Source organism: Rhinoderma darwinii, chromosome 1, assembly GCF_050947455.1.
Source record: "Rhinoderma darwinii isolate aRhiDar2 chromosome 1, aRhiDar2.hap1, whole genome shotgun sequence".
NCBI lineage: Eukaryota > Metazoa > Chordata > Amphibia > Anura > Rhinodermatidae > Rhinoderma > Rhinoderma darwinii.
In genome coordinates this window covers 666,682,641-666,701,885 of record NC_134687.1, presented here as the reverse complement: position 1 = coordinate 666,701,885, position 19,245 = coordinate 666,682,641, and the positions used below count along the sequence as shown (strand labels likewise).

Sequence of the window (19,245 nt, the reverse complement as noted above, 5' to 3'; positions counted from 1 at the left end):
ACAATCATGCTAAGTTAGAGTAGTATTGCAGGATACCCTTAATCCACTGACGTCATATCCCACAATGTTCTTCTTTTTTAGATCTCCTTGTATTTTAATTGCAATTTTTGTGTTGTATGTCCAATAAACTATTTATACTTTTTCATTAATTTTGTGGCTTTCTGGCTTTTTGGTTCTAATGAAGTTTGCTCAATATTTATGAAGCTTGCCTATTTTACATATTGGAGGTGCATCAAATACCCTACAGTAGCACCTAACCCTCTGGAGTCTTTGTATTCATAAAGACTCAGGGATAGAGTAATAATATTTTATGGGGGGACTGTCAGGGATCATTACCATGTATATTGTTTGAAAATTTTTATACACACACACATAATATATATATATATATATATATATATATATATATATATATATATATATATATATATAGTGTGTGTATGTATCTCTCAGTATAATTCACAAAGAAATTGCATCCATGGAACAATGGAGGCTGTATGAGGAACAGGCCTATGGAAGACACCGCCCCTGAAATGCAAGAGGAGTGTACAGATGGATTTACAGCTGAATAGAGCCAATGGGGCTTAAGCACGTCCCACATCTCTAGGGAGAAGACTTTTGTGTTTCTTTGTTCAATAAAGTTTAGTCTTCACTTCCTACTTCACTGAGGGAGGATCTGTACCAACATTTGTCTGCCTGGTATACTTCTTCCACGATTGCCCTCAGTTTCCAATTTACAGAGGTGGCTATTCGGTGTGAAATAACAGGAAAAAGGAAGTTTGCCCTGACACTGGGAGTCACAGCTACACTGCTCATCACTGCTGTATAATATCCTCCATGCTGCTTCCAGTAAGTGTTCTCTCTCACCCCAGTGCTGGGAGTCACAGCTACACTGCTCATCACTGCTGTATAATATCCTCCATGCTGCTTCCAGTAAGTGTTCTCTCTCACCCCAGTGCTGGGAGTCACAGCTACACTGCTCAACACTGCTGTATAATGTCCTCCATGCTGCTTGCAGTAAGTGTTTTCTCTCACCCCAGTGCTGGGAGTCACAGCTACACTGCTCATCACTGCTGCATAATGTCCTCCATGCTGCTTCCAGTAATTGCTCTCTCACCCCAGCGCTGGGAGTCACAGCTACACTGCTTATCACTGCTGTATAATGTACTATATGCTGTTTCCAGTAAGTGCTCTCTCTCACCCCAGTGCTGGGAGTCACAGCTACACTGCTCATCACTGCCGTATAATGTCCACCATGCTGCTTCCAGCAAGTGTTTTCGCTCACCCCAGTGCTGGAAGTCACAGCTACACTGCTCATTACTGCTGTATAAAGTCCTCTACGCTGCTGGGTCTAGTCAGGTTCAACTATCTCAACCTAAAACTAGATCCATAGTAACACTTCTCATTACTGCTGTATAATGTCCTCCATGCTGATTTTGCTGCTGAGGGTCTCCTTCCCTGTATGTGCTGTGTAAGGAAGACATCATAGCAGCTAGTGAGAACCATCTTGAGTTCAGGGACAAATGACAATTCGATATAGAGACTGCAGAGGGGAAAACTGATAAATGAAATATAGAAATCATATAATAGCCAGAAATAGTGTACTTACTCATGTACACACACATAGTAGATTATTCTGAGACGTCACCTGAAATGACAGATATTATTTATAGATCGTTTTACCTTGTGATGTGAGAGGCCGGTAGTCCCCCATCATGACATCCTTGTACAGATCTTTGTGTTCTTCTACATACTCCCACTCCTCCATGGAGAAATAAACAGCGACGTCCTGACACCTTATAGGAACCTGACACACACAATGATACTGTCATTACCAAGACTCCCCCAGTGCCGATACTGTATAATTTCCCAGTATTCCCAGAAGTGTCACCTCTCCAGTCAGCAGCTCAGTCATCTTGTGGAGAAGTTCTAGGATCTTCTGCTTATTGTTCTTCTCATGTATCCGGGAGTGAGGAGGAGGCTCTGTGATGGGGGTCCGGCTCCTGCTCCATCCTCCTGACTCATGACTGCTGGGGGCCACACAGTCACCCCATGTCTTCTTCACTATTGTGTATTCCTGTGTATGGGGAAAAAAGAAAAAGAGAGAACCTTAAAAGGAAAATGGGACGTGATGGAAACCTTTATATGTTACAGGAGGAAAGAAACTAAAAACACAAGAACACGATCTGACATTAATGTGGTGCAAGATCATAAATGTAAACCTGCCCGGTGTAATCCTAAATCTAACCTAAGAGAAACATAAGTAGGAAATATAAAGGTCAACTAGATGGACCATGTGATTCTCCTCCTGCCGCCATCTTCTATGTTTCTATATAGTAGGTCAGACTAGTGGTAGAAATCCTCGTCTTCAGGACAGACTCTGGCCATGTGATTCTCCTCCTGCCGTCATCTTCTATGTTTCTATATAGATGTCAGACTAGTGGTAGAAATCCTCGTCTCCAGGACAGACTACAGCCATGTGATTCCCCTGCCGTCATCTTCTATGTTTCTATATAGATGTCAGACTAGTGGTAGAAATCCTCGTCTCCAGGACAGACTCCGGCCATGTGATTCTCCTCCTGCCGTCATCTTCTATGTTTCTATATAGATGTCAGACTAGTGGTAGAAATCCTCATCTCCAGGACAGACTCCGGCCATGTGATTCTCCTCCTGCCGGCATCTTCTATGTTTCTATATAGATGTCAGACTAGTGGTAGAAATCCTCATCTCCAGGACAGACTCCGGCCATGTGATTCTCCTCCTGCCGTCATCTTCTATGTTTCTATATAGATGTCAGACTAGTGGTAGAAATCCTCATCTCCAGGACAGACTCCGGCCATGTGATTCTCCTCCTGCCGTCATCTTCTATGTTTCTATATAGATGTCAGACTAGTGGTAGAAATCCTCATCTCCAGGACAGACTCCGGCCATGTGATTCTCCTCCTGCCGTCATCTTCTATGTTTCTATATAGATGTCAGACTAGTGGTAGAAATCCTCGTCTCCAGGACAGACTCCGGTTATGTGATTCTCCTCCTGCCGTCATCTTCTATGTTTCTATATAGATGTCAGACTAGTGGTAGAAATCCTCATCTCCAGGACAGACTCCGGTCATGTGATTCTCCTCCTGCCGTCATCTTCTATGTTTCTATATAGAGGTCAGACTAGTGGTAGAAACCCTCGTCTCCAGGACAGACTCCGGCCATGTGATTCTCCTCCTGCCGTCATCTTCTATGTTTCTATATAGAGGTCAGACTAGTGGTAGAAACCCTCGTCTCCAGGACAGACTCCGGCCATGTGATTCTCCTCCTGCCGTCATCTTCTGTGTTTCTATATAGATGTCAGACTAGTGGTAGAAATCCTCGTCTCCAGGACAGACTCCAGCCATGTGATTCTCCTGGTTCCTGTGGTCCTTCTCCTCCTGGTCCCTGTGGTCCTTCTCCTCCTGGTCCCTGTGGTCCTTCTCCTCCTGGTTACAACGAGACTACTTACTATTCTCATTACCCTACATTACTATTACCATGACACATAACGGACCATATTGCTGGCTGATCTTCACTTCTTCCCGTCACTTGGAAGGTCTCGTAGATGGTATACAGGACACTGGCTTCTTCCTCTTATGTGTGACTTGTTACATAATACAATAAAGAACATAGAAATATAGAAACATTTACCTCTCCGCTCAGCAGGTAGATGATCTCCAGGGTGAAGTTTAATATTCTTGTGGTCATCTCATTGCTGTCCTTGTCGATCATTGGTGGGTCTTTCAGGAGAAGGAACGTTCTGGATGAGAACATGGATCCACTGGAGGTTGTAGTACTGCAGGCGTCTATATGAGAAGAGAGATTCATACAGGGGACAACGTCATGTGGGAAATACAGAACCTAACTTATTGAGAGAAACCGGTTCTCCGAGCCTCCACCACATGGCATAAAGGGGCATGACCTACACCGACAATTATCTACAGGATATATCATAAATGACTGATTGATGATAGGTCCAGGTCCCAGAGGGGGGACCCGTAGCCATGTGGACGAGGGGGGACCCGTAGCCATGTGGACGAGGGGGGACCCGTAGCCATGTGGACGAGGGGGGACCCGTAGCCATGTGGACGAGGGGGGACCCGTAGCCATGTGGACGAGGGGGGACCCGTAGCCATGTGGACGAGGGGGGACCCGTAGCCATGTGGACGAGGGGGGACCCGTAGCCATGTGGACGAGGGGGGACCCGTAGCCATGTGGACGAGGGGGGACCCGTAGCCATGTGGACGAGGGGGGACCCGTAGCCATGTGGACGAGGGGGGACCCGTAGCCATGTGGACGAGGGGGGACCCGTAGCCATGTGGACGAGGGGGGACCCGTAGCCATGTGGACGAGGGGGGACCCGTAGCCATGTGGACGAGGGGGGACCCGTAGCCATGTGGACGAGGGGGGACCCGTAGCCATGTGGACGAGGGGGGACCCGTAGCCATGTGGACGAGGGGGGACCCGTAGCCATGTGGACGAGGGGGGACCCGTAGCCATGTGGACGAGGGGGGACCCGTAGCCATGTGGACGAGGGGGGACCCGTAGCCATGTGGACGAGGGGGGACCCGTAGCCATGTGGACGAGGGGGGACCCGTAGCCATGTGGACGAGGGGGGACCCGTAGCCATGTGGACGAGGGGGGACCCGTAGCCATGTGGACGAGGGGGGACCCGTAGCCATGTGGACGAGGGGGGACCCGTAGCCATGTGGACGAGGGGGGACCCGTAGCCATGTGGACGAGGGGGGACCCGTAGCCATGTGGACGAGGGGGGACCCGTAGCCATGTGGACGAGGGGGGACCCGTAGCCATGTGGACGAGGGGGGACCCGTAGCCATGTGGACGAGGGGGGACCCGTAGCCATGTGGACGAGGGGGGACCCGTAGCCATGTGGACGAGGGGGGACCCGTAGCCATGTGGACGAGGGGGGACCCGTAGCCATGTGGACGAGGGGGGACCCGTAGCCATGTGGACGAGGGGGGACCCGTAGCCATGTGGACGAGGGGGGACCCGTAGCCATGTGGACGAGGGGGGACCCGTAGCCATGTGGACGAGGGGGGACCCGTAGCCATGTGGACGAGGGGGGACCCGTAGCCATGTGGACGAGGGGGGACCCGTAGCCATGTGGACGAGGGGGGACCCGTAGCCATGTGGACGAGGGGGGACCCGTAGCCATGTGGACGAGGGGGGACCCGTAGCCATGTGGACGAGGGGGGACCCGTAGCCATGTGGACGAGGGGGGACCCGTAGCCATGTGGACGAGGGGGGACCCGTAGCCATGTGGACGAGGGGGGACCCGTAGCCATGTGGACGAGGGGGGACCCGTAGCCATGTGGACGAGGGGGGACCCGTAGCCATGTGGACGAGGGGGGACCCGTAGCCATGTGGACGAGGGGGGACCCGTAGCCATGTGGACGAGGGGGGACCCGTAGCCATGTGGACGAGGGGGGACCCGTAGCCATGTGGACGAGGGGGGACCCGTAGCCATGTGGACGAGGGGGGACCCGTAGCCATGTGGACGAGGGGGGACCCGTAGCCATGTGGACGAGGGGGGACCCGTAGCCATGTGGACGAGGGGGGACCCGTAGCCATGTGGACGAGGGGGGACCCGTAGCCATGTGGACGAGGGGGGACCCGTAGCCATGTGGACGAGGGGGGACCCGTAGCCATGTGGACGAGGGGGGACCCGTAGCCATGTGGACGAGGGGGGACCCGTAGCCATGTGGACGAGGGGGGACCCGTAGCCATGTGGACGAGGGGGGACCCGTAGCCATGTGGACGAGGGGGGACCCGTAGCCATGTGGACGAGGGGGGACCCGTAGCCATGTGGACGAGGGGGGACCCGTAGCCATGTGGACGAGGGGGGACCCGTAGCCATGTGGACGAGGGGGGACCCGTAGCCATGTGGACGAGGGGGGACCCGTAGCCATGTGGACGAGGGGGGACCCGTAGCCATGTGGACGAGGGGGGACCCGTAGCCATGTGGACGAGGGGGGACCCGTAGCCATGTGGACGAGGGGGGACCCGTAGCCATGTGGACGAGGGGGGACCCGTAGCCATGTGGACGAGGGGGGACCCGTAGCCATGTGGACGAGGGGGGACCCGTAGCCATGTGGACGAGGGGGGACCCGTAGCCATGTGGACGAGGGGGGACCCGTAGCCATGTGGACGAGGGGGGACCCGTAGCCATGTGGACGAGGGGGGACCCGTAGCCATGTGGACGAGGGGGGACCCGTAGCCATGTGGACGAGGGGGGACCCGTAGCCATGTGGACGAGGGGGGACCCGTAGCCATGTGGACGAGGGGGGACCCGTAGCCATGTGGACGAGGGGGGACCCGTAGCCATGTGGACGAGGGGGGACCCGTAGCCATGTGGACGAGGGGGGACCCGTAGCCATGTGGACGAGGGGGGACCCGTAGCCATGTGGACGAGGGGGGACCCGTAGCCATGTGGACGAGGGGGGACCCGTAGCCATGTGGACGAGGGGGGACCCGTAGCCATGTGGACGAGGGGGGACCCGTAGCCATGTGGACGAGGGGGGACCCGTAGCCATGTGGACGAGGGGGGACCCGTAGCCATGTGGACGAGGGGGGACCCGTAGCCATGTGGACGAGGGGGGACCCGTAGCCATGTGGACGAGGGGGGACCCGTAGCCATGTGGACGAGGGGGGACCCGTAGCCATGTGGACGAGGGGGGACCCGTAGCCATGTGGACGAGGGGGGACCCGTAGCCATGTGGACGAGGGGGGACCCGTAGCCATGTGGACGAGGGGGGACCCGTAGCCATGTGGACGAGGGGGGACCCGTAGCCATGTGGACGAGGGGGGACCCGTAGCCATGTGGACGAGGGGGGACCCGTAGCCATGTGGACGAGGGGGGACCCGTAGCCATGTGGACGAGGGGGGACCCGTAGCCATGTGGACGAGGGGGGACCCGTAGCCATGTGGACGAGGGGGGACCCGTAGCCATGTGGACGAGGGGGGACCCGTAGCCATGTGGACGAGGGGGGACCCGTAGCCATGTGGACGAGGGGGGACCCGTAGCCATGTGGACGAGGGGGGACCCGTAGCCATGTGGACGAGGGGGGACCCGTAGCCATGTGGACGAGGGGGGACCCGTAGCCATGTGGACGAGGGGGGACCCGTAGCCATGTGGACGAGGGGGGACCCGTAGCCATGTGGACGAGGGGGGACCCGTAGCCATGTGGACGAGGGGGGACCCGTAGCCATGTGGACGAGGGGGGACCCGTAGCCATGTGGACGAGGGGGGACCCGTAGCCATGTGGACGAGGGGGGACCCGTAGCCATGTGGACGAGGGGGGACCCGTAGCCATGTGGACGAGGGGGGACCCGTAGCCATGTGGACGAGGGGGGACCCGTAGCCATGTGGACGAGGGGGGACCCGTAGCCATGTGGACGAGGGGGGACCCGTAGCCATGTGGACGAGGGGGGACCCGTAGCCATGTGGACGAGGGGGGACCCGTAGCCATGTGGACGAGGGGGGACCCGTAGCCATGTGGACGAGGGGGGACCCGTAGCCATGTGGACGAGGGGGGACCCGTAGCCATGTGGACGAGGGGGGACCCGTAGCCATGTGGACGAGGGGGGACCCGTAGCCATGTGGACGAGGGGGGACCCGTAGCCATGTGGACGAGGGGGGACCCGTAGCCATGTGGACGAGGGGGGACCCGTAGCCATGTGGACGAGGGGGGACCCGTAGCCATGTGGACGAGGGGGGACCCGTAGCCATGTGGACGAGGGGGGACCCGTAGCCATGTGGACGAGGGGGGACCCGTAGCCATGTGGACGAGGGGGGACCCGTAGCCATGTGGACGAGGGGGGACCCGTAGCCATGTGGACGAGGGGGGACCCGTAGCCATGTGGACGAGGGGGGACCCGTAGCCATGTGGACGAGGGGGGACCCGTAGCCATGTGGACGAGGGGGGACCCGTAGCCATGTGGACGAGGGGGGACCCGTAGCCATGTGGACGAGGGGGGACCCGTAGCCATGTGGACGAGGGGGGACCCGTAGCCATGTGGACGAGGGGGGACCCGTAGCCATGTGGACGAGGGGGGACCCGTAGCCATGTGGACGAGGGGGGACCCGTAGCCATGTGGACGAGGGGGGACCCGTAGCTATGTGGACGAGGGGGGACCCGTAGCTACAGTGAAGGAAATAAGTATTTGATCCCTTGCTGATTTTGTAAGTTTGCCCACTGTCAAAGACATGAACAGTCTAGAATTTTTAGGCTAGGTTAATTTTACCAGTGAGAGATAGATTATATAAAAAAGAAAATCACATTGTCAAAATGATCTCTATTTATTTGCATTGTGCACAGAGAAATAAGTATGTGACCCCCTACCAACTTAAGAGTTCAGCCTCCTCCAGACCAGTTACTCGCTCCAAATCAACTTGGTGCCTGCATTAAAGACAGCTGTCTTAAATGGTCACCTGTATAAAAGACTCCAGTCCACAGACTCAATTAATCAGTCTGACTCTAACCTCTACAACATGGGCAAGACCAAAGAGCTTTCTAAGGATGTCAGGGACAAGATCATAGACCTGCACAAGGCTGGAATGGGCTACAAAACCATAAGTAAGACGCTGGGTGAGAAGGAGACAACTGTTGGTGCAATAGTAAGAAAATGGAAGACATACAAAATGACTGTCAATCGACATCGATCTGGGCTCCATGCAAAATCTCACCTCGTGGGGTATCCTTGATCCTGAGGAAGGTGAGAGCTCAGCCGAAAACTACACGGGGGGAACTTGTTAATGATCTCAAGGCAGCTGGGACCACAGTCACCAAGAAAACCATTGGTAACACATTGCACCGTAATGGATTAAAATCCTGCAGTGCCCGCAAGGTCCCCCTGCTCAAGAAGGCACATGTACAGGCCCGTCTGAAGATAGCAAATGAACATCTGGATGATTGAGAGTGATTGGGAGAAGGTGCTGTGGTCAGATGAGACTAAAATTGAGCTCTTTGTCATTAACTCAACTTGCTGTGTTTGGAGGAAGAGAAATGCTGCCTATGACCCAAAGAACACCGTCCCCACTGTCAAGAATGGAGGTGGAAACTTTATGTTTTGGGGGTGTTTCTCTGCTAAGGGCACAGGACTACTTCACCGCATCAATGGGAGAATGGATGGAGCCATGTACCGTCAAATCCTGAGTGACAACCTCCGTCCCTCCACCAGGACATTAAAAATGGCTCGAAGCTGGGTCTTCCAGCACGACAATGCCCCGAAACATACAGCCAAGGCAACAAAGGAGTGGCTCAACAAGAAGCACATTAAGGTCATGGAGTGGCCTAGCCAGTCTCCAGACCTTAATCCCATCGAAAACTTATGGAGGGAGCTGGAGATCCGAGTTGCCAAGCGACAGCCTCGAAATCTTAATGATTTACAGATGATCTGCACAGAGGAGTGGGCCAAAATTCCATCTAACATGTGTGCAAACCTCATCATCAACTACAAAAAACGTCTGACTGCTGTGCTTGCCAACAAGGGTTTTGCCACCAAGTATTAAGTCTTGATTGCCAAAGGGATCAAATACTTATTTCTCTGTGCACAATGCAAATAAATATATATAATTTTGACAATGTGATTTCCTGTTTTTTTTAAAATATAATCTATCTCTCACTGGTAAAAGTAACCTAGCCTAAAAATTCTAGACTGTTCATGTCTTTGACAGTGGGCAAACTTACAAAATCAGCAAGGGATCAAATACTTATTTCCTTCCCTGTATGTGGACCTGGGGGGACCCGTAGCTATGTGGACTTGGGGGGACACGTAGCTATGTGGACCCGGGGGGACCCGTAGCTATGTGGACCCGGGGGGACCCGTAGCTATGTGGACCCGGGGGGACCCGTAGCTATGTGGACCCGGGGGGACCCGTAGCTATGTGGACCCGGGGGGACCCGTAGCTATGTGGACCCGGGGGGACCCGTAGCTATGTGGACCCGGGGGGACCCGTAGCTATGTGGACCCGGGGGGACCCGTAGCTATGTGGACCCGGGGGGACCCGTAGCTATGTGGACCTGGGGGGACCCGTAGCTATGTGGACCTGGGGGGACCCGTAGCTATGTGGACCTGGGGGGCTGCTGGTGACTGATGCAGGCAGAGAATTAAAAAAAGAAGTGGTCACACATGTACGACTCGTTCTATTCACTTCTACGGGTGTAAAGGAAACAGATGAGCGTGGCCCCCTCTACATTCATTCTCTGCCTGGACGCAGCGACCACTTCACCAGGTGGGTCAGGGGACCCCTCTTCTCTACATAGGTGGGGTTCCCATAGGAGGGACCCGCATCTATCAGACATTTATGGAATATCCTGTTAAAGGGACACTCCGGCCTAAACTAAACTCTCCCATGTGCTCCATTCTGGATTCCCATGTATCCGTCCCTCACCTGTTATTTATCTCTATATATCAGACTAGGACGGTTGCTTAGCAGCAGTGTGGATCGGGCTCGGTGAATACTTTCTCTACTTCAGTCTATGGAGATCTATGTGTCACCCATCAGCAGCTCCTGGACCACATACGCTCTTTAGGGGGGAGGAAACTTCTATGCCCATTCCAAAAATAAGTCCCTGCAACATCAAAAACAGCGGGTGGGGGATGGGATGGGCTCTAGGTATCCTGCTGCTGTGTGTCGCTGAGGCCCAACTATGGCTGCTGATGGTGGGCCATGTGACCCGAACCATCTATTAGTGGCCAATACAGGCGTAGCTAGGAGCTTATAACAGGGGGTGAAACACAGATATGCGTGGGTCCCAACCCAGTATAATGCCCCTATTGCTTCCCCCATACAGTATAATGCCCCATATCTGCCCCCGCACAGTATAATGCCCCTATAGTGCCTCCCTACACAGTATAATTCCCCAGAACTGCCCCCGCACAGTATAAAAAAAGCAAAGGATTGGGGCAGCACTGTGAACAAATGCCTGACTAGGCTTTTGCAAAGCTTCAAAAATAAAGGAGTGACCTCTCCTTATGTGTTAGATATCCAAAAAAGAGAGCGTGAAGAAGCACTCAAAGTGAATTTTTTCACAGTATAATGGCCCAATAGTACCTCCCCACACACAGTATAATGCCCCTATAGTGCCTCCCCACACAGTAGAATACCTCATGGTACCTCCCCACACAGTATAATGACCCTATAGCACCTCCCCACTGTAGCGTCCATAGCTGTGTACCGCTGGGATTACTCACCCCCCCCCCGGCGGCCACAGCCATGGATCTGTAAATGCTGGCTCACATCTCCTTCCTAGGAGACGCTAGCACTCACTTACTTATGTTACCATTGTAACATAACAATCTGTGTCCAAAGCAAAGAATGACCCACGTGTTCTAGTAGTATAACTACCTACACAAATTACAGTCAAGGACATTGATATTGGCGCACACCCGAGGCCCTTAAAGAAATAATCAGCAACATACGTAGCAAATCCCCGGACTACAACCCACAGAGTGAATGGCTGAGTGGGGAGGATGAGATAGGTCATCAAATGAGTGGATTGTTCAAAAATGTAGGTGGATGTTAATCAATGGCTGTTTGTGAATAGACAGAAAATGAATCCGGAGCGCTGCGTATAAGGAATTGATGATGATGAGAACGAATATAGATTGTGACAGGGAGGGGGAAAGTAACATGTGTGTGATATAACGTGTGCAGTGTGAAAAGCAGACTGGTATAAGCTTATATATAGAGCATGGACTGATGAGACAAGGGATCACTATATTGCAGTGATTTTAGATCTATATTGTGTAACATGTTTAGTGTTTTGTGTATAGGGTTGCATTGGAGTCATTTTAGGGAAGCATTGTTCTGAAGGGGGGGTTGTGTGTGTGACACAGGAGGAGGCCGCTCGCTGGTTGCAGGGGTTAGGAATGTTTCTTATCTTTGCACGTGCGCTGTTCTCCATAAGTATGTGTGTAAAATATCATGTCACAATTTGTCTGCGTAAAAGATAAAAGTTACGCTGCATATTTATGTTTTACGATGTGATAAAATTTAATGCCCGAATGTTTTGAACTGAATTCAAATGAATTAAAAACACAGATATTGTGAGACACGGGGTCTTGGAGATGTATGTACCCCACTGTTCCCTGCTCCCACATATAGTTTATTGGTTTGCAGTGATTAATATTAGCAGATAGATTATTGTCTGTTTTATTGGATAAAGAATTATAGTTGTTATTTTGGTTTTTACATTTGCATAGGAAGTGCTATATAAAGTGCTGCCTAAATGTAATTTCTGTAAATGTGTGAGGTTTTACAGGTAAATGGGTGCAAGGTATCTAAAAGAACACGCTGAATTGTCAGGAGACTATTGTGTATTACAGGGGGCCAAACTAGTGCCCCCAGACAGGGTGCCCAACCTTATTATGTTCAGATATGCAGTTTTGAACTCTGCTACATTATATCCGCAGAGTCCAAATAGGAGGGAGTAGTGAGGGGACTGAGCAGGTACAGTTTTGTTTTGAATTAATGAATTTGGTTCTAGGAGGATTACAAAATGTGTAAGAGACCCCAATGAGTAATCCAGATTAAATGTGTATGAGACCCCAATGAGTAATCCAGATTAAATGTGTAGGACAGTAACCTAAATTTTGAGCTTATTCTGTATAGATGTTTCCAGACCCTTCCAGAACGGTAAATATGGCACTGGGTAAGCTGTGCTGTAGTCTCCACCCAATATGAGGTATTGTGAGATACTTTATCATATACAGTATGTACGAGACAGGATATGAGGCACCAGGTAAATCATCCAGAAACCGCTCTCACCTCCTCATTCATCCCAAGGAGCGGAGCTGGAGGTGCTCGCTGAGGCTTATAACCTGGCAGAAGGTAAAGAGGCTCTGTCACCAGATTATCAAATCCCTATCTCCTATTGCATGTGATCGGCGCTGCAATGTAGATAACAGGAACATTTTATTTATTTTTTTAAAACGATCATTTTTGGCCAAGTTATGAGCAATTTTATATTTATGCAAATGAGCCTTTCTAATGGACATCTGGGCGTGCTTACTTGTTTTACTAGCTGGGCGTTGTGAATAGAAGTGTATGATGCTGACATAGGATGCTGACAAACACTTCTATTCACAACGCCCAGCTAGTAAAACAAGTAAACACGCCCAGATGTCCATTAGAAAGGCTATATATAACACGTCACCGGCAGCCTCTCTCCTCACATATAACACGTCACCGGCAGCCTCTCTCCTCACATATAACACGTCACCGGCAGCCTCTCTCCTCACATATAACACGTCACCGGCAGCCTCTCTCCTCACATATAACACGTCACCGGCAGCCTCTCTCCTCACATATAACACGTCACCGGCAGCCTCTCTCCTCACATATAACACGTCACCGGCAGCCTCTCTCCTCACATATAACACGTCACCGGCAGCCTCTCTCCTCACATATAACACGTCACCGGCAGCCTCTCTCCTCACATATAACACGTCACCGGCAGCCTCTCTCCTCACATATAACACGTCACCGGCAGCCTCTCTCCTCACATATAACACGTCACCGGCAGCCTCTCTCCTCACATATAACACGTCACCGGCAGCCTCTCTCCTCACATATAACACGTCACCGGCAGCCTCTCTCCTCACATATAACACGTCACCGGCAGCCTCTCCTCACATATAACACGTCACCGGCAGCCTCTCTCCTCACATATAACACGTCACCGGCAGCCTCTCTCCTCACATATAACACGTCACCGGCAGCCTCTCTCCTCACATATAACACGTCACCGGCAGCCTCTCCTCACATATAACACGTCACCGGCAGCCTCTCTCCTCACATATAACACGTCACCGGCAGCCTCTCTCCTCACATATAACACGTCACCGGCAGCCTCTCTCCTCACATATAACACGTCACCGGCAGCCTCTCTCCTCACATATAACACGTCACCGGCAGCCTCTCTCCTCACATATAACACGTCACCGGCAGCCTCTCTCCTCCCATATAACACGTCACCGGCAGCCTCTCTCCTCACATATAACACGTCACCGGCAGCCTCTCTCCTCCCATATAACACGTCACCGGCAGCCTCTCTCCTCACATATAACACGTCACCGGCAGCCTCTCTCCTCACATATAACACGTCACCGGCAGCCTCTCTCCTCACATATAACACGTCACCGGCAGCCTCTCTCCTCACATATAACACGTCACCGGCAGCCTCTCTCCTCACATATAACACGTCACCGGCAGCCTCTCTCCTCACATATAACACGTCACCGGCAGCCTCTCTCCTCACATATAACACGTCACCGGCAGCCTCTCTCCCCACATATAACACGTCACCGGCAGCCTCTCTCCCCACATATAACACGTCACCGGCAGCCTCTCTCCTCACATATAACACGTCACCGGCAGCCTCTCTCCTCACATATAACACGTCACCGGCAGCCTCTCTCCTCACATATAACACGTCACCGGCAGCCTCTCTCCTCACATATAACACGTCACCGGCAGCCTCTCTCCTCACATATAACACGTCACCGGCAGCCTCTCTCCTCACATATAACACGTCACCGGCAGCCTCTCTCCTCACATATAACACGTCACCGGCAGCCTCTCTCCTCACATATAACACGTCACCGGCAGCCTCTCTCCTCACATATAACACGTCACCGGCAGCCTCTCTCCTCACATATAACACGTCACCGGCAGCCTCTCTCCTCACATATAACACGTCACCGGCAGCCTCTCTCCTCACATATAACACGTCACCGGCAGCCTCTCTCCTCACATATAACACGTCACCGGCAGCCTCTCTCCTCACATATAACACGTCACCGGCAGCCTCTCTCCTCACATATAACACGTCACCGGCAGCCTCTCTCCTCACATATAACACGTCACCGGCAGCCTCTCTCCTCACATATAACACGTCACCGGCAGCCTCTCTCCTCACATATAACACGTCACCGGCAGCCTCTCTCCTCACATATAACATGTCACCGGCAGCCTCTCTCCTCACATATAACACGTCACCGGCAGCCTCTCTCCTCACATATAACACGTCACCGGCAGCCTCTCTCCTCACATATAACACGTCACCGGCAGCCTCTCTCCTCACATATAACACGTCACCGGCAGCCTCTCTCCTCACATATAACACGTCACCGGCAGCCTCTCTCCTCACATATAACACGTCACCGGCAGCCTCTCTCCTCACATATAACATGTCACCGGCAGCCTCTCTCCTCACATATAACACGTCACCGGCAGCCTCTCTCCTCACATATAACATGTCACCGGCAGCCTCTCTCCTCACATATAACACGTCACCGGCAGCCTCTCTCCTCACATATAACACGTCACCGGCAGCCTCTCTCCTCACATATAACACGTCACCGGCAGCCTCTCTCCTCACATATAACACGTCACCGGCAGCCTCTCTCCTCACATATAACACGTCACCGGCAGCCTCTCTCCTCACATATAACATGTCACCGGCAGCCTCTCTCCTCACATATAACGCGTCACCGGCAGCCTCTCTCCTCACATATAACACGTCACCGGCAGCCTCTCTCCTCACATATAACACGTCACCGGCAGCCTCTCTCCTCACATATAACACGTCACCGGCAGCCTCTCTCCTCACATATAACACGTCACCGGCAGCCTCTCTCCTCACATATAACACGTCACCGGCAGCCTCTCTCCTCACATATAACACGTCACCGGCAGCCTCTCTCCTCACATATAACACGTCACCGGCAGCCTCTCTCCTCACATATAACACGTCACCGGCAGCCTCTCTCCTCACATATAACACGTCACCGGCAGCCTCTCTCCTCACATATAACACGTCACCGGCAGCCTCTCTCCTCACATATAACACGTCACCGGCAGCCTCTCTCCTCACATATAACATGTCACCGGCAGCCTCTCTCCTCACATATAACACGTCACCGGCAGCCTCTCTCCTCACATATAACATGTCACCGGCAGCCTCTCTCCTCACATATAACATGTCACCGGCAGCCTCTCTCCTCACATATAACACGTCACCGGCAGCCTCTCTCCTCACATATAACACGTCACCGGCAGCCTCTCTCCTCACATATAACACGTCACCGGCAGCCTCTCTCCTCACATATAACACGTCACCGGCAGCCTCTCTCCTCACATATAACACGTCACCGGCAGCCTCTCTCCTCACATATAACAGGTCACCGGCAGCCTCTCTCCTCACATATAACAGGTCACCGGCAGCCTCTCTCCTCACATATAACACGTCACCGGCAGCCTCTCTCCTCACATATAACATGTCACCGGCAGCCTCTCTCCTCACATATAACACGTCACCGGCAGCCTCTCTCCTCACATATAACACGTCACCGGCAGCCTCTCTCCTCACATATAACACGTCACCGGCAGCCTCTCTCCTCACATATAACATGTGTCACCGGCAGCCTCTCTCCTCACATATAACACGTCACCGGCAGCCTCTCTCCTCACATATAACACGTCACCGGCAGCCTCTCTCCTCACATATAACACGTCACCGGCAGCCTCTCTCCTCACATATAACACGTCACCGGCAGCCTCTCTCCTCACATATAACATGTCACCGGCAGCCTCTCTCCTCACATATAACACGTCACCGGCAGCCTCTCTCCTCACATATAACACGTCACCGGCAGCCTCTCTCCTCACATATAACACGTCACCGGCAGCCTCTCTCCTCACATATAACACGTCACCGGCAGCCTCTCTCCTCACATATAACACGTCACCGGCAGCCTCTCTCCTCACATATAACACGTCACCGGCAGCCTCTCTCCTCACATATAACACGTCACCGGCAGCCTCTCTCCTCACATATAACATGTCACCGGCAGCCTCTCTCCTCACATATAACACGTCACCGGCAGCCTCTCTCCTCACATATAACACGTCACCGGCAGCCTCTCTCCTCACATATAACATGTCACCGGCAGCCTCTCTCCTCACATATAACATGTCACCGGCAGCCTCTCTCCTCACATATAACACGTCACCGGCAGCCTCTCTCCTCACATATAACACGTCACCGGCAGCCTCTCTCCTCACATATAACACGTCACCGGCAGCCTCTCTCCTCACATATAACATGTCACCGGCAGCCTCTCTCCTCACATATAACATGTCACCGGCAGCCTCTCTCCTCACATATAACACGTCACCGGCAGCCTCTCTCCTCACATATAACATGTCACCGGCAGCCTCTCTCCTCACATATAACACGTCACCGGCAGCCTCTCTCCTCACATATAACACGTCACCGGCAGCCTCTCTCCTCACATATAACACGTCACCGGCAGCCTCTCTCCTCACATATAACACGTCACCGGCAGCCTCTCTCCTCACATATAACCGGTCACCGGCAGCCTCTCTCCTCACATATAACATGTCACCGGCAGCCTCTCTCCTCACATATAACACGTCACCGGCAGCCTCTCTCCTCACATATAACACGTCACCGGCAGCCTCTCTCCTCACATATAACATAACACCGGCAGCCTCTCTCCTCACATATAACACGTCACCGGCAGCCTCTCTCCTCACATATAACATGTCACCGGCAGCCTCTCTCCTCACATATAACATGTCACCGGCGGCCTCTCTCCTCACATATAACGCGTGTGACGTCATCTTACCTTACACTGCAGTCACACGCCGCGTCTTCTTCTACTAATAATGTAAGACAGGGGAGAATGCAGCTTACTAGCAGGTAATATATATATATCCTCTGTATACACCGCTGTGAATCATGGGAAATCTTCTACTGACTGATAACAGAGAGAACACAACAGCAGTGACTACCAGTCCTCCACCGACCAGGACCTGCTACGTATCTGTAATAGGACTATGTCTGAAGGACCTGTGATGACGTCACCATCATGTGATCAACACCGGAGGGGGCGGAGCTCAACTGTGCAGCTAATAGGTGGTGGATGAAGGACCTGTCCTGGTGACGTCATCATCATGTGATTCATTTCTAAAGGGGGCGGAGCTGAAGCAATGCAACGGAGAAGTAGACAAAGGAGCTGTGATGACGTCACTATCATGTGATCAGTACATGAGGGGTCGGAGCTCAATTGATCAGTAAAGAGAGATGATCACGTGTTTGAGGGGCGGGGCTCTACAACAGTGTAAAGAGGAGATAGTGACCAGGATGATGGGCGGGGATATTTGAGGGGCGGAGCTACGAGACTTGAGATCAGGTGATGGATTGTTTTCTCTTCTATAGGTTGTCAGCAATTGTGTGAGAGGCGGAGCCAGAGTAATGCTGGGAGTTGTAGTCCTCTCCTCTTATATCTCCTCCTGTAATGTCCTCTGATATCACATAATAACAGTCTGGACATGCTGGGAGTTGTAGTTCTCTCTTATATCTCCTCCTGTAATGTCCTCTGATATCACATAATAACAGCCTGGACATGCTGGGAGTTGTAGTTCTCTCCTCTTATATCTCCTCCTGAAATGTCCTCTGATATCACATAATAACAGCCTGGACATGCTGGGAGTTGTAGTTCTCTCCTTATATCTCCTCCTGTAATGTCCTCTGATATCACAGAATAACAGCCTGGACATGCTGGGAGTTGTAGTTCTCTCCTCTTATATCTCCTCCTGTAATGTCCTCTAATATCACATAATAACAGTCTGGACATGCTGGGAGTTGTAGTTCTCTCCTCTTATATATCCTCCTGTAATGTCCTCTGATATCACATAATAACAGTCTGGACATGCTGGGAGTTGTAGTTCTCTCCTCTTATATCTCCTCCTGTAATGTCCTCTGATATCACATAATAACAGTCTGGACATGCTGGGAGTTGTAGTTCTCTCCTCTTATATCTCCTCCTGTAATGTCCTCTGATATCACATAATAACAGTCTGGACATGCTGGGAGTTGTAGTTCTCTCTTATATCTCCTCCAGTAATGTCCTCTGATATCACATAATAACAGCCTGGACATGCTGGGAGTTGTAGTCCTCTCCTCTTATACCTCCTCCTCTAATGTCCTCTGATATCACATAATAACAGTCTGGACATGCTGGGAGTTGTAGTTCTCTCTTATATGTCCTCCTGTAATGTCCTCTGATATCACATAATAACAGTCTGGACATGCTGGGAGTTGTAGTCCTCTCCTCTTATATATCCTCCTGTAATTTCCTCTGATATCACATAATAACAGTCTGGACATG

General features: G+C 52.2%; 1 protein-coding gene across 1 annotated transcript in view; it reads right to left on the bottom strand.

Annotated features, from left to right (window-relative positions):
• The window catches only part of LOC142664819 (uncharacterized), a 50,813-nt gene extending 32,909 nt beyond the window's left edge, over positions 1-17,904 (bottom strand). The window contains 5 exon segments of the mRNA XM_075844169.1: positions 1,684-1,807; positions 1,892-2,077; positions 3,673-3,827; positions 12,815-12,936; positions 17,701-17,904. Of these exon segments, the coding sequence (XP_075700284.1) occupies positions 1,684-1,807; positions 1,892-2,077; positions 3,673-3,795 (433 nt within the window). The 5' untranslated portion in view covers positions 3,796-3,827; positions 12,815-12,936; positions 17,701-17,904.
• Positions 17,905-19,245: the final 1,341 nt, after the last annotated feature.